This window comes from Fundulus heteroclitus, unplaced genomic scaffold, assembly GCF_011125445.2.
Source record: "Fundulus heteroclitus isolate FHET01 unplaced genomic scaffold, MU-UCD_Fhet_4.1 scaffold_419, whole genome shotgun sequence".
Lineage (NCBI taxonomy): Eukaryota > Metazoa > Chordata > Actinopteri > Cyprinodontiformes > Fundulidae > Fundulus > Fundulus heteroclitus.
In genome coordinates this window covers 31,797-47,262 of record NW_023396834.1, presented here as the reverse complement: position 1 = coordinate 47,262, position 15,466 = coordinate 31,797, and the positions used below count along the sequence as shown (strand labels likewise).

General features: G+C 40.2%; 2 protein-coding genes across 2 annotated transcripts in view; one reads left to right on the top strand and one right to left on the bottom strand.

Moving 5' to 3' along the window:
* The window catches only part of ece2a (endothelin converting enzyme 2a), a 64,574-nt gene that overhangs the window by 34,279 nt on the left and 14,829 nt on the right, over positions 1 to 15,466 (bottom strand). The gene's annotated exons all lie outside the window — the stretch shown is intronic.
* Positions 3,754 to 7,332, top strand: LOC118560298. Its single transcript, XM_036131208.1, has 3 exons — positions 3,754 to 4,234; positions 4,999 to 6,239; positions 6,361 to 7,332. The coding sequence occupies exons 1-3, from the start codon at positions 3,830 to 3,832 to the stop codon at positions 6,392 to 6,394; spliced, it is 1,680 nt and encodes a 559-aa protein (XP_035987101.1). The 5' UTR covers positions 3,754 to 3,829; the 3' UTR covers positions 6,395 to 7,332.

Sequence of the window (15,466 nt, the reverse complement as noted above, 5' to 3'; positions counted from 1 at the left end):
TGACTTATTACATGATAATACTTGTCAGGACGTCAACGGTCACAGTCATGCAGCAGACTTAAAACCAGGGCTTTGAACCGGTTCAAGGAACGAAAACGAAAACCGGGAACTTTTTGTATTTTACAGGGAACAGAAACGAATCCGGAAACGTTATTATTTTTTATGTTCTGGAACTGGAACACTTATTTAAAAATAATGGTAACCGGTTAATACCGGTTTTATTTTGTTCCTCAAAGTTCTGTTGCCTAATTAACTAAAAAAAAAAAGTTATTATTTTCCTGCGCACGTTACGTTACGTGACGGCTGAGGTTCACTTCCTGTGTGACGTCACATCACACATTCGCTGACTGAATGGAGAGAGAGCGGTGTCTCTACTAGAGCTACAGATCTTAAATAAGAGGTAAATTACGATCCATCGTTAAGTAAAATGCTCATTCCAAACACAATATCAATAGCTATATTTGTCAAATCCACGTTAATGATGGACTAGCGTACATTGACAGGAACGTCAGCTGTTTCTGTTCGGAACGAACCGATTGGGGAAAAAAATCGGTTCAAAGCCCTGCTTAAAACAGTGTTTTGTCATTGTGAGTGCAACTATAGGTTGAAAACGATGCAGGACAAGAATCTATTTGTGAAAACAGCAACACAGGTCTGGCACTGCGTCTGACTCTGGGGCTTTCACGGTTCACAGCTGGGACACGCTTCAGAGTAAAGACTGAGCAGTGATGATATATGGACATTGGCTTCCATTGAGCTTGAACAGAGGAAAATGAGGAATATGTGGAGGAAGGACAGTGCTTTAGTAGAAGTGACTATACACCAGAAACAAGTTTAGAGTAACAAAAGCAGCCAATCTACTGCTCTAGTTAGTCTGAGACAAAAAGGCATCTTAGACTGTCTGTGAAATCCATTGTACAATAGACTTCTGCAACACTTTTGAAAACAGCTACGTGTTCAGTGTGCTATGTGCACTGATTTTATTGACACACTAAATACAGCCTAAAATGAATAAACAACAATGTACATAGTGTGCCATTTTGGTGTTGCTGTTTGTATGTGCGTCGCAGGCCATCTGCCCATGTGAGCAGCAGCCATGTATGTGAACAAACACGTGCAACGAACCATTCCAAAGCCAGGGGAATATCTCTAAAGAGCAGAGGGCTTCAGCTCAGCAAGTCAATTCCCACACACATAAACAATCTTCCATACATGTAAAAACATACGAGTACTCATAAGAATGCCCACACATGAAAATGTTATTAAAACATCTCGTTACCTCGACGTTAATATAGAATTGCACAAACACACAAGCAATGCAAGAGGCAAACACAGAGATGAACAAATGAATCCCAAAACTAAAGCTCAAGCATTCACCACCAAGCCTTGTTTCTTATCCCGAGCTCGTATATCTACACATGCGCAGCTAGATTTGCAATCACACACGCTCTGTCTACCTCACGTGTGCTCCAGTGCTCTACTTTCCTTCAGCTGGAACTGGAAGGGAGGGGCTCCTCAGGCCAGCATCCTCACACGCTCTCCCACACACACATGGGCCAGTGTCGAGAGTAGAGGTTTGCAAACGGCTTCACGCACAGAAACACAGGTGTACATACAAAACTGGAGGCATGCAAATTCAATGGTACAAGCAGAAACAGAAAAGCATGCATATCCAGGTTTGCTGCACATCCAAGCATTTTTGAACTGCATGCAAAAACACAACAGTAATTATTCAAAAAGGCATAAAACGAGCTGTTCATGTATGAAATAGGGATGGAAGAAAAGCAGCAGGAAGGAAAGAATTTTAGGACATAATATGCACCATAAGAAAAGTTTAAATTTTAAGTGTATAATGAATAACTAAGTGATTATAAAATAGAGATATCAACGCAAATGGCATTTACAAAAAACAAATGACTACATATAACTTAATGATGTAACAATTTAGCAAGTTATTTATTTGGGGGATTTGTGTCACCTTTAGCTTTCTATAGCACAAGGAATGTCTTCAAACTCAAATACAAAAAAAATCGGCAACAGAATATGGTAAAATCATATCTTAAAAAGGCTTGTTTGATTATAAATTATTTTCTACTAGTTGCAGAATGTCATTACATTATTGTCTCAAAGAAATATGCAGCAAAATAAGTACAAAAATGCATTAAAATAACGCTCAAATATGGTCATCTTTAATATTTGACTTCATGGTCAAATTTGAAATATGATAATGCTTCAAAATTAATAAACCAAAATAAATTGTACAGTCAGACGGGGAAGCATTTCCCTAATCCCTTTTTGAGCTTCTCTTTTTACACAAACATGGAAGGAAGTCATATGGAGAAGCAAAAGTGTGAGCGGAGAGGAGGAATAAAACGGATTAGCGTAATCCACTTTATTCTGGGACAAAAGGTTCAGGCAACAAACATGCAGAAACGAAAACACACGAAACACAGAATCACACATTCGGGGGGGGGGGGGGGGGTTTGAAGCAATGCATGTTACTCAATTTCCCCTGGCGTTCTCTGCTGCTTTATCTCTGTACCATATTCTCAAAGCAGATCACACTAAATCCATGTTTCTCAAAGTGGAGAGCGCAAGAACGTTTCTGATTTTCTTTCAGTGTTTTGACCCGGACTTATTTCCATGTTACACATTCAACAAGTCTGTTTCCAAGGAGACAGGACAATAAGTGACCATGCTCGAGAGCACCAGGCAGGTCTGCACAAAGCCAGTCTTTCTGTCTTGCTTCAAACCGCTCCCATGCCAAATAAGAAGCCAGGTGGGACTATATTCCCTCACTGAATTTGAACCAGAAATTGTTTCCTGGAGTAAAAGGGTATGCCTTGAATAAGGTACAGTACCTGTCTGAGCAATGACAACCGTGTGTCAATGTTTGACACACTAAACATTATGAACCCACTGACAGACGAGGACTGAAAGGTGGGAAGTTGAGACATACTGTTGAAGCCTCAGTGCATGCTAGGAAATCAACAAACCCTTTAGTCTGTGGTGTCTGTGAACAATTCTTATTTTGTGTTTTCCTTTATAAATTCTCACCATAGCTAGCTTCATAGTTGCTTTTTAACCTTAATCTACCAATTACATGTTTTTAATTACAGAAAGACTCAAACATACCCGTTGAAAGTCAGATTTTTCATTTTGCTCTGACTTCTTACTGGAATTATAATACAAAGCCTTTCTGAGAAAGAAGTTGACATAACCTGCTTGTCGGGTTCTGGTTCCTACAGCTCCGATGAGCCCAATCCACAAAGCTACAGGAAGCCACCTCCACACAGACCAACCACATGTTGAGGGATATGGCAAGCTCGGGCGTAAGCTGGACGGCAAGCAAAGGCAGGGGCCTGAGCGTGCCAACTCCTGGCATCAAAATCTGGCTCTGGGTCGGTGGAATGTTACCTTCCTCTCAAATCCTGGGCTGCACTCTTTCCTACTCAAGCTGGTATGCCAAGGGGTAGAGCTAGAAGCTGGAATCGCACCCCCAACGTTCCTACTGCAAGACGACTCTCTGCACACTGAGTCACTGCCAGTGTTGGGAGTAACGCATTACAAAAGTAATGCATTACAGTAATGTATTACTTTTTGATGTAACGCAGTAGTGTAAGGCATTACTGATACATTTTCTGTAATATTTTACTCGGTACATGTTCAGCAAAGCTTGCATTACAACACCTTTAAAAAAAAATAAAAAATCGAAAACTGCGAGACCGCGAGACATTTACGAAGGAGGATTAGGGCGGGATTTACAGGAGTGACGCAAGACATGATTTCTGCGTAGTGCTCGCGCTTGCTAGTGGAAAAGCTAACGAAGATGGCAGAAGACGACTGTACATTCGTCAGATGGACGTATGCGCATTACTTCGAGTTTGTCAGAGATAAGGACAAGAAGAACGTAATAGTCAAATGCAACCTTTGTGTAAAACCGAAAGAACTGTCGACGTCGCGAAATAGTACTAGCAATTTAAAAAAACATCTCGAACGGTGCCATGCGACCACTACACTTTCTGAGAAGAGAAAAATAGCGGAGGATGAGAGAGATAAGCCAAAGCAGCAGAAATTAAATTTCTCTCGGCCTGCCATCATACCTCTTGAACCTCGAGAAGTCAGAAGACTTGTGGCAGAGTATGTCGTCGAAGACATGTTACCATTGTCTACGGTGGAATCTCCTGCTTTCAAGAAGTTAGTTAGCAAGATCCCTGTGACCACCAACGACAAGGTAAGCTATTGTTTCCATGATGAATAGCTAGAATTGTATCTAGTTCATTAAGATTCTAGGTCACTGGGTAAAAATGTATAGTCAAAATATTATAGCCATCAACTTAGGAATTGTTTCTGCCACAGAATGAAAAATAAAAATGGTATTGCGACTTTTTATCTCACAATTCTTTTTTTCCCCTCACAATGGCGAGTTTACATCTCGCAATTCTGACTTTATTTCTCAGAATTGCGAGATGTAAAGTAAGAATTGCGAGATATTAATTCGCAATTGCGTGTTATAAGTCAGAATTGCAAGATATAAAGTCAGAATTGATAGATATAAAGTCGCAATTGCGTGAGATAAAAAGTCGCAATAATTATTTTCTTTTTTTTATTCAGTGGAGGAAACAAGCTTCCATAATCAACAGACCTAAACTGAAAAAAAAAGATTCATGATTGAATTTACAAAATATTTTAAAGTGGTTGCAGTCATTTTGTTTCAAATCCATTTGAAATATAACCATGTTGAAAGTCATCTAAACGTGTTTATTTAAATTTAGAGAAAATAAATTGATTGCAACCACTTACCTTAAAAAAAACACAGTTTATGAATCATTGATATATTCAATGTATATACAGCAGCATAATATGAATGTATGTACTTGTGTTTATATTAATGTATAAACAGACGATTTGCAAACGTGTGATTATGAATAGCATGATCATGATCTGGAGTTTTAATATATATTTTAATAATATATGTGTATTTTAATTATTTTTCAGCATGTACTGCCATGCAGAACAACATTTGCCAAAGAACTGGATAGGACCTATACTGTCATGGAAAAAGAGCTGAAGAAAACAATTGATGAGCAGCAGTACGTGTCAACAACTGCAGACATATGGACTGCCAACAACAGGAGTTTTTTGGGGGTGACGGTCCATTGGATCGATTCAGAGACGTTGCAACGGAAGAAGGCTGCGATCGCTTGTCGTAGGTTCAGAGGTAGACACACTTATGACGCTATTGCATCTGAACTTGAGGATATTTTTCCCCAGTATGGATTAACTACTGAAAAAGTGACTGCATGTGTGACAGACAATGGCAGCAACTTTGTTAAAGCTTTTAAGGAATACCAACAAGTCGAAACTGAGGATGATGAAGAAGAGGAGGTGGAGGAAGATGATGATGGGAAAGTGGCCTTCACTGACCTCCACACCATTCTCACTGAAGGAGACAATGAGAATGCACAGCAAGGACTGTGTGTGCTGCCTGCACATCATAAATGTGCAGCTCACACACTCAACCTCATTGCCAACAATGAGGTTCATAAATGGTTGGTATCAAACCCAGAATCCAGGACTGTTTACCGCAGTTCCACAGCTAAGTGTTCAGCACTATGGACCAAAGTTAGCCGGTCCACAGTTGCATCTGAATGCCTAGAAGAGATCAGTGAAAGGAAGTTGATTGTGCCCTCAGTAACCCGGTGGAACTCATTTTATGATGCCTATGTTCGGATCATAGAAATGCCACTAACTGACATTAACAATTTATGCACACAGATTCAGATTAAATGTATGAATGACAGGGAATACCAGTTTCTGAAGGAATACTGCTCCATTATGAAGCCTTTCTGTGTTGCACTGGACATCCTACAGGGTGAGGAAACCTGTTTTTATGGGACACTTCAACCAACACTTGAAGTTCTAATGGCCAAAACTTTAGCAATGCAAAATGGCCTTTCACAGATGATCACTGGGTTGCCTGAAATAATTGTGGGAGCAATTAAAACTCGCTTTGCCACAACAATTGACTCCAAGAATGCCCTTCTAGCTGCCGTCTCGCTGCCCAAATTTAAACTTCGCTGGGTAAAAGAGGAAACCAGAAGAGATCACATCAAGCACCTTCTCACCACTGAGTGCCGCACCCTAACAGTTGAAGAGCCTGCCACCCCAATGAGTGATGCTGCTCAACCTGCTGCAGTCACCTCCTGTGAAGATGACTTCTTTTCATTTGATGAAAAGCCCAATGCCATGGCCGATGCACTTATGTCAGTGGAAACAGAGGTAACATTTTATTTAAATTCTGATCCAGTGATAGAAAGCCTGCATCAGTTTCCAAGAATTAAACAAATTGCACTACACTATAATGCACCAACACCATCCAGTGCACCAGTAGAAAGACTTTTCAGTCTTGGGAGTCTGGTACTCACCCCAAAACGCAACCGTCTTGGTGATGAACGCTTTCAGCGCCTTGTTCTGATGCGCTTCAACAGATCTTTCAGTCAAGTGGGTATAATGGAATAGGCTAGCCCCCACCATACCTTGAATCACGGCTTCAGATTCCCTGTACTTTCATTGTTTAGCGTCACGCTACCTCTGTTTTATTTTAGGCAGGAAACAGAACTTTTTGAATCAAATTTTCCTGTTGGAAATGTCCATTACTGAACTTTTCTTGTGGGCCTTTTTTTCTTGTATAACTTCCTTTTTTTGAGTATGACTATATTTTCTGTTAGGCCCGTAGGCCCAAGCACTTTAATTTAATTTTTGTATTCTCGAAAAATGTCTAGTCCTATAGTTTCATAGATCCAATTGTAAACTGGTCATTGTAGCAAGTGGATTTGTTTTAACCTGCCTCTATTTGGTAGCCTGTTTTGTTTTAGTCTTTTTAGAGGAATAGGCCTAAGGGTCTCTATTTTTGTTCTGTGTTGTCTTACTAAAAAGTTAGGCTATGTTTAGCCTATATGTGCGTTTCTATGGACTGAAAGACTGAGGGTTGGCCCTCCAAGTGCACTTTATACTTCCTGAAAAAGGATAAGGTTTGTTCATCATGTGCACTTTGTTCATGACAGTTGTGTGTTCTGAACCTCTTGAATAAAAAAATAAAAATAAAGAACAAATCTTGTCATGACATTAGAGTTTACATACAATTCTGTTGTGTCTAATATTAATATAGCCAAGCTATTCATGGAAATTACCAGATAATCACTTTACCTCTACCATACTTTTAATAGACTTAGATAATTTGTGATTTTGTATGTCATCCTTTCTTGTCTTGAGACTTCACTTTGCCAATTATATGTTATATTGTTAGTAGCCTGGATAGCCCACAGTCATTTTGGAACATCATATTGCCTTTTACTGGATGTAAAATGCTCTGTTAACATTTACTATGTTACTTACATGTAATTTATTTTTACATTTTGTCATTTTAGAAATGGCTGCCTTGTAGCCACAAAATAACTACCTTGTAGTTATTTTGGTGAAAGTTTTGGTGAAAGTAACTCAAAAGTAATACAGGAGTAATGTGACGCATTACAATTCTGAGGCAGTAATATTGTAATGTAAATAATTACTTCTAAATAACAGTAACAAGTAATCTATAATGTATTACAGTTTGGAAGTAACTTGCACATCACTGGTCACTGGTGCCTCAAAACCGAACAAAGAATGTTAAAGTTTTCTCAACTATCTGAGGTTTACTGTAAAATTTTAGGACAATAATGAAATTGAATCAAAAAACTATTAGCACTCTTAAGAACTGACCTTTGTTTTAGCAGCAGCACAAACCACTGTTGTGAAATTGTGTGTTTTACCTATGACTTTCGCTTCGCTATAGCTCCACTCATCCATCTGGGACAGATCCATAGGAATGGCGTTTCAGAAGGCTCAGGCTTATCAAAAATCCTTGCATATGATTGGATAAGCCACTTGTCTGTCATCTTTATCGACGTGATATTTCAACCACTCACAACAAAGCTAACCCGTGACGCTGTGAGAGCGACGCAGGAAAAAAATAAACGTTTTGCTTTGTGTTTGCGGCTCTAGTGGCACGTGTTTTATTGACAGTGAGCTGACAGGAAGAGGGGGGAAGACAGGCGGCAAAGCGCCGCGGGTCGGAGTCGATCCCGGGCCGACCGTGTTGAGGACTGAAGGCCTCCTAATATGGTTTGCGCCCCAGAAAACAAAACTTGCCAAATCCGGTCGGGAGAAGGGCGAAAACATCGTTTCCACCACCAAAAGCCTTCAGAGCCGTTCTCTGATGTTCTTTTAATGAAACAATATTAGGTAGACTGGAAGAAATAGCAGCATCAATGTTAACGCTTGCTTCCTCGATGCGAGCCGCCATTATTGTCTAAATCAAAACAGTCTCACTGTCGCTTCTCCACTACGTCACATCTATGAAACTCCAGCCCTGCGTCCTGATTGGCTAGACAATAAAATTGGTTGAAGAAATCACTCTCTATGGGAGATGTCCCAGGTGGATCTGAGTGAAGCTAGACGGAGTGATATCAATCTGGCTGGGGTCAGGTAAATCTCCATGTGCCATAGCCCACAATAAGAAACAGATTAGAGTAACATGACTTGATTACAATGTAGAATGTTCACTCTGTAAATATTTTAAATAACTTAAAAATATTATGTTAGCATTCTGTCTGTCTATATTCGAAATATATCTATTATCCAGAGAAGTCTGCGTCGCTGCCTCACCAGTTTTGAACCTCCTCACACTTCACTGATTATAACCAACTAACTACAGGTTATCCAACAAAACTGATACACAAATAACTAAAAGCATCAGGGCGGATAATGATTTTATAATGTGGGATTCTGACTTACACCATAGAACAGAGGATGCTATAAGAATGAGCAGAAAATGCTACTGCAGAAGGTTATCAGGTCTGACTTTACAACCATCAGTCATACAAGAGTTTCTTGCACAACTTCACCGACTCCCGAGTTGCAAGGAGCACATCTGGTGGAGTGAAGACTGCTTGTGGCCTTCATTAGGGTGACTTACAAATCCAAAGCCAAAAAGTGTTGGTCAGCAAATACATTTTTTCCCCCTGGTACTTAAAGCATCGCTGAAGACTTTATTTCTCCCTCCAGTCATCACTCACATCTTTGAGGCCTGATGTTAAAACAGGGCCTGGAACATCGTCTTACATGACAGCATTTATTGGGATAGTGCACTTCATTTCCATCTATCGTTCGTTATTTAGACTTTCCCTTAACAATCGTGTTTATGCCACATTTCTTTAATTCACTTATTTATTTATGCACAGATTGTCCCCCACTCATCTCTATCTTTATGGCCCATGCTTTTGAGTTTGTGTGTAGTCTTGTTGGAACTGAAGGGGCCATCTACAAACTGCCAAACCCAAAACTGATCCGTTTGATTGTCAGACAGAACGGCAAATTCCGTCAGTCCAGAGAACAAGCCCACAATTCCTTCAGCCCACTGTTGCAAAGCATTAAACCACTGCATGTGAGGCTTTGCATTGCTCCTAGAGGTGTAAAGCTGCATGACCAAGAAAATCTGTTCCTCAAATCTCTCGCTGCGCTGTTCATGAGCCAATCTGCAGGCCACATAAAGTTGTACGGTCTGTAGCTACTGACTCGGCAGAAAGTTGGCGACCTCTGTGTAACGCACACCTCGGCATTCACTGACCATACTCTGTTTTTAGGTGGCTCACTTAATGGCTGAGTTGCTGTTGTTCCAAATTGCTTGTACTTTGTTATAACACTGCTAACAGCTGAGTGTTTAGCAGTGAGAACATCTCTCAACTGCACTTACTGCGCAGGTGGCATCCTATCAAAGCACCATCCATCCCTTTCCAATCCAATCTTTTGGATGGTGACCCAATGCTTTTGGTAATACAGTGTACATTTTTACGTCTGGTACTCTGGGTGAACCGCAGTATATTACTTCCAAGAGAAATTAAGTTTAAGCATATCCAGGTAAAGTCGTCTGTTTGACAAAGTCCAAGGACTACTCTTTACCTTTTGAACAGGACTAAAAGGTTAGCAATTAAAAGTGTTCGTCTGAAATGATATCCAATGAAAGTCTCCATAGCAACAGCTAGAGTGATTCATAGAGCGTGTCAGTCTGTGAAAAAAAATGTCACACTTCAGCGAACCACAGCCGCTACGGAAAGATTTTGTTTGCATGTACGAGGGGAGTGTGAAGATTAGAAAAACAAAAATAAACACCATAAAATCTATTGTTCCACAATTCTGTGTCAAGACGGTCAGTTCTTAAAATCACACATGACAGGTAAGAATGATTTATCGTCGTTTTGCTTCTTTTTTGGCTGTAATGTCTGCAGCATTGATTTGATTTTTGTTTCCCCCAAGTACTGGCAAGTGTATATCTGCACCATTTGTCATTTATCAGCGCGTTTCTACAGCTGAAGTAATAGCCGGGAAAAAAGCCTTAAAGCAGATTTCATTTTCAGCGGTGCTACGTCTAATCCGCCTCACACCGGCACTGTGCTCATTAGCTTCCTGTCGAGTTTTCTTTCTTTCATCCCCTTTCCTTAAAAACTTTCTCTTGTTTGCTGTCATGCAACCTCTTTATTCTTGCTTTGCTCTCATTTCATCTATTTCTCCTTTTCAGTTCACTGGTAACATAAGACGTTCAAGGGATCCCCACCCTCCGTATTACTCCATCCTTCTATCTTCTTGCTACATCTAGCCTTTTCTCTCTCACCTTTTGTTACCTCTCTGTCCTCTTTTTCATAGTGAGAAAACTTTATGTTGGAAAGTAGACTCATAACAGAGCTGGCACATTCATGCAAACCACGGACACAGTAACTGGAGCAGCAATTGTGACCGCCACAGTCACATAAGCCACTGTGTCACACAAAGGCCACAGACTTTTCAATCATAACACAAATGCACTCAGAAACAAACACAGAATGGGCACAACAAAGGCCACTGCTTTTTCATCAACACACTGCTCTAAGAAAAGAGAAGTGGAGTCTAAAGTGGACTCATATCCACCCATCTGAGCAGCCACCAAACACGCCTATCCTTCTTTGAAAGCTCTTCCTTTTGGAGGAAAAGACCCGGAGAACAGCCTCTTTTTCCTGCATGTCGTTGCCTATTTACCTTTGTTTATTGGAGTAAATAAATGATGAAGTCACAGCATATCCTTAAACGCTTAGTTAATTTAGTTGTAGCAAACGTATCTGGAAATACTTAATAGAGAACAATGTGGGATTTTAGATTGAGTCCCAAAATGAAAATTAATTTATCATTCCATTACAGCACAGTGTAGTCTTCCTCTTTGCTTTCATGTCACTTAAGATGATCAAACAAATTTTAAAAATCAGATAAAGATAACCTGAGTAAGTAATAAAATATCCCTAGCCACACACATGTATGGTTACTGACAGAATATAAAGAAATAACTTCAATAAAACCTGTCTAACAACATGAAGTGGGCTAGAAGATCTAAAAAACCACACACCATGCCACCGCCTATGGAAATTGAAACAAAACAAAATAAAGTTCTTGACCATGATCAGTCTGGGAGTCCAGAAAAAAGCCGTGAGCCATTTACCACAAATTAGTAAAACATGGAACAGTGGTGAATCTTTCCAGATGTTGCTGGGCTACCCAATTACTTGATGAATGCACCAACGATTCGGACAAGGAGGTCACAAAAGAACCCAGAACAACATCTAAAGCACTACAGGCCTCATTTATCTCAGTCAGTGTTCATGAGTGAATCAAAAGACAGAGACTGAGCAAACATGTGATTCGTTGCAGAATTACAAGGCCAAAACAACTGCTGACTAAGACTTTTTGAAAAGGATTCTGTGGACTGATGATACAAAAGTGGAGCTTGTTACTGGTAGAGTGTCTCGTTCACAACCTGAACAGAAAAGATCCAGTCATCAGTTTGTCACTTCAAGCCTTAAGCATTTCATGTTGGAAAACTCTCCAATACGCCTGAAATAAAAGAACTTTGCAAAACAGCGTTTTATAGCTCAATGTGAATACCTGGAAGGTTGTCTGGATAGTGTCTGGACCCACATGTCCACAGATGTTAGCAGGAGTTTTTCCAACATTAAAGACCAGGGTCCTCACTTATGAAGTTTGTGTATGCACCAAAAACATGCAGCTCAATGTTTAACGCTTAATTTGGTATGAATTGAGAGGCAGAATTTCTTCACAGTGATGTAAATTACTCACTTTCAGTCGTCAGAAACGGCACCTCCTCCCACCAAGGGTGGCTCAAGATTTTACTAGGTTTGGGGGCAATTACTTTTTCACACAGGGCCAGGTTGGTTTGGACAGCTTTTCTTTTCTCTTGATAAATTAAATCATCATTTCAAAAAAGCTATTTGTAACTGCTCAGGTTTTCTTAGTCTGAAGATTGAACTACATACATATATGTGACAAAAAGCAAAAAAAAACAGGAAACCTCTAAGGGTGAAAAACATTTTCGGGGAACTCTATATCACCATACAAATAAACTAATGTGGTTTGACTGGAATTTATAGTTAGCTATATAACCCGATGACTTTGAAGACTGGTGTGAACTTAATTTCTAATTTTGACTTCTTGAGCTGCACTTCAAACATTCCAGTGAGTGTATCTCGAGCGGTTCTTCTCCATTTACAAACCTTGAGCTGCCTACTTCAGTTAATAATGGTGTTCTCTTGTCTTAGTGTGTCAAGGTCTAGAATGACTAATGGCCAAAACATTGTCATTGTCAAATTGATGTGGTGGTTAGTGCGCCGGCTAACAGCTGAGAGCACTCAGCGTCTTGTCAGTCCTCTTACGGGCAGCGGAATGGAAATGTTAAGTGCCAGTATTACAGATTTCACAGTCAGAGAGTAATTTGCAGATATACTATTGTTATGGTAGGGCATTCAAATCATCACAGCGGTGACACCCACTGTTTGAACAACATTAAGAAGTAAAAGACAAGGAAGTGCAAAAAAGTATTTTTTTTTGTTTTGTTTTATGTACCACTGCAATAAAAGTAAATAAATCTCCTTCACAAGTAAACTGAGCTGGGAAAGGTGTAGAGTTAAAAGCAAAGTTCAGGATTTCTGAAGTGATGTTCTATTAAAATGTTAAGATTATTTAGTGTCTTACCTGCAACTTCATTAAGTTCATATCCAGATTAGTTTCTGTACGATGTTTAGGTTGGCTGGAGCGGTGGGAACACCTGGCCCTCTCTTGGCTCTTTTTGGTTTCATTGGTGAGGGGTCGCCTTTACCAGCCTCTAAACGACAGGCACTGGCATTTTGCTCATTGTTAGCGAGGCGCACAGTCCTGACCAGGTGGAAGGGTGCAGCTCCTCCAACTCACAAGCAGTGGTTATGTGACCTTATGTCGTGTTTGAAACTGGAAAGAATTAGATGTTCTCTTCAACACTCAACTGGTAAATTTGAAGAAACATGGGGGCCCTTTCTTGACTCATTTCAAAACATACAATAATGCTCCAGATTAATTAAGTTAATTAATTTTATTAAAGTGTGTCCCATTTCTGTCAGGGATAGGAATGTAGTGCGTAGACCTACTGGGCAGTGACCTGGGTGGGCTAAATGGGATTAGTTTGTAGGGATTAATTTTTTGTATATTATTTCATGTCTGTATTGGATAAACATATCATATATAACAATGACCAAGTCAGCGATTGTGCACGGAGCCTGCTCTTATTTTGCACATCATGATGTGCCAGCTGGTCAGTAGGATCTCTGGAAACACGCTCCCTACGCATCCTTCCTGCATCCATGTCCTCCAGCAGCGCCAACACTGCCGTCACATGTACGTGCAACTTTATGGACGTGTGATTGTCTCCACCTTAGTAATCATTACAACGGACTTGATAGGAAGTAATCTCCTGATTGAGAATGAAAAACTCAGTTAGACGATTTACATGTGATTTATGCTTCCCAGTACAAAGATCGATGTGCATTTACATCTACACATGAAAAAAACAGAAGAATATTTACAGCTTACATCTGATTGAGGTTGTTCACGTCATTTCGAAGTGTGTTACATTATTGTATGAGGCTAAATATGATTCTATCTCTTTGTACAGGTTTAAACCATAAAAGCTAAAACTCATGAAAACTCATGGGTTTTATGGTCTTTAGGTAATTAAAACTGAACAGAGGTATACGTCAGTGTATTTGAGTCTGTTTTAGTGCCTTATGGTTCTTTATCGTTGATTGCTGTCGCACACTTTAACGGCAGGTGAAAAATTTGCATTGACATCAATTTCACCCAATGTTAATTTTCACACATACCAAATTGAGAGTTTAACATTGAGCTGCATGTTTTTGGTGCATACACAAACTTCATAAATGAGGACCCTGGTCTTTAATGTTGGAAAAACTCCCGCTAACATCTGTGGACATGTGGGTGCAGACACTATCCAGACAACCTTCAAGGTATTCACATTGAGCTATAAAACTATAAAATCAAGCTTGAAATCTTGGCTCATTTACGTGATTATATTTGATGCTGGTTATTTAGGGGGTTGCAGTGGCTCAGGAGCTAGGAGTCTGTCCTGGATCCGGTGAGTTACTGGTTCTAATCCCCGCTGCCCTAGTCTCAGTGGTTGCCACCCCCAAGGGAAACGCCCCTAGGGGGTGTTTTTTTTTTTTTATTTATTTATTTTTTATAGGTTTAATTTTACATATTCACAGTGAGAGATCTTTGGTCAAAGAAGCGGGAACTCCCTGGCTGCAGGCTGATCTTAGCGGGCGGGTCTGCGAGAGCCGCTCGCTGCTCGCCCCGGCTGCTCTCAGTCTGAAAGGCAGAAAGCAGCTCCCTACCACCACACATCCATGAACACATGAACACTCTTTAGAGACAAAACTTCGAGAAAGCCTTGGTAAATCCGCAGATCTGATATGGCATGTCTGTGTATAAAAAGCTGAAGTGTCCTTTTTCTTTTCCTTTTTTTCCTTACAGGCGTGATAATGGTTTGTAATTAGTAAAATTATATTTTGGTTTGGCCCACTCCGTTCATGGTGGTCCTTGATATTTATGTCGTCGCTTTTTACTTTGTCTGACGACTTCCTCTGAGAAAAACCTTCTAATGTCTCCTTGTCCTTGGCCAATTACTGAAAAGAAGTGTGTTCCCTCAAAACACCTCTCGAGTACGCTCAGTTTGACCCTGCTCTGGAGCAGGGCTGGAGAAACCCGGGCTGGGCCTTAAAGGAACTGGTGCTGAGATGCTCGCATAACAGGTGGAGAGGAGTAGAGCGTGCCAAACTGAGGCGGTGGAAATGGAGCTTTAGTGTATTAAAACAAAGATTGTTATTGCTTGGTCAAACATCAACAAAACTGAAATTCTGGAATTAGCCATGATATACCTGGTTGATGGATTTTTAGTCTAGAGTCAGAACAATTGTTACCTAGAAGTGAGTGATATATGGTGTGTTTGCAGTGGTGCCCTGTCCTTTATAATGTTTTCTTTTCTTAAAAGAATTGCTGT

Coding starts and splice junctions, on each gene's coding strand:
- LOC118560298 (XM_036131208.1), top strand. CDS start 3,830: ATGGCAGAAGACGACTGTACATTCGTCAGATGGACGTATGCGCATTAC. Junction 4,235..4,998: donor CTGTGACCACCAACGACAAG/GTAAGCTATTGT, acceptor ATTATTTTTCAG/CATGTACTGCCATGCAGAAC. Junction 6,240..6,360: donor TTCTTTTCATTTGATGAAAA/GCCCAATGCCAT, acceptor ATTGCACTACAC/TATAATGCACCAACACCATC.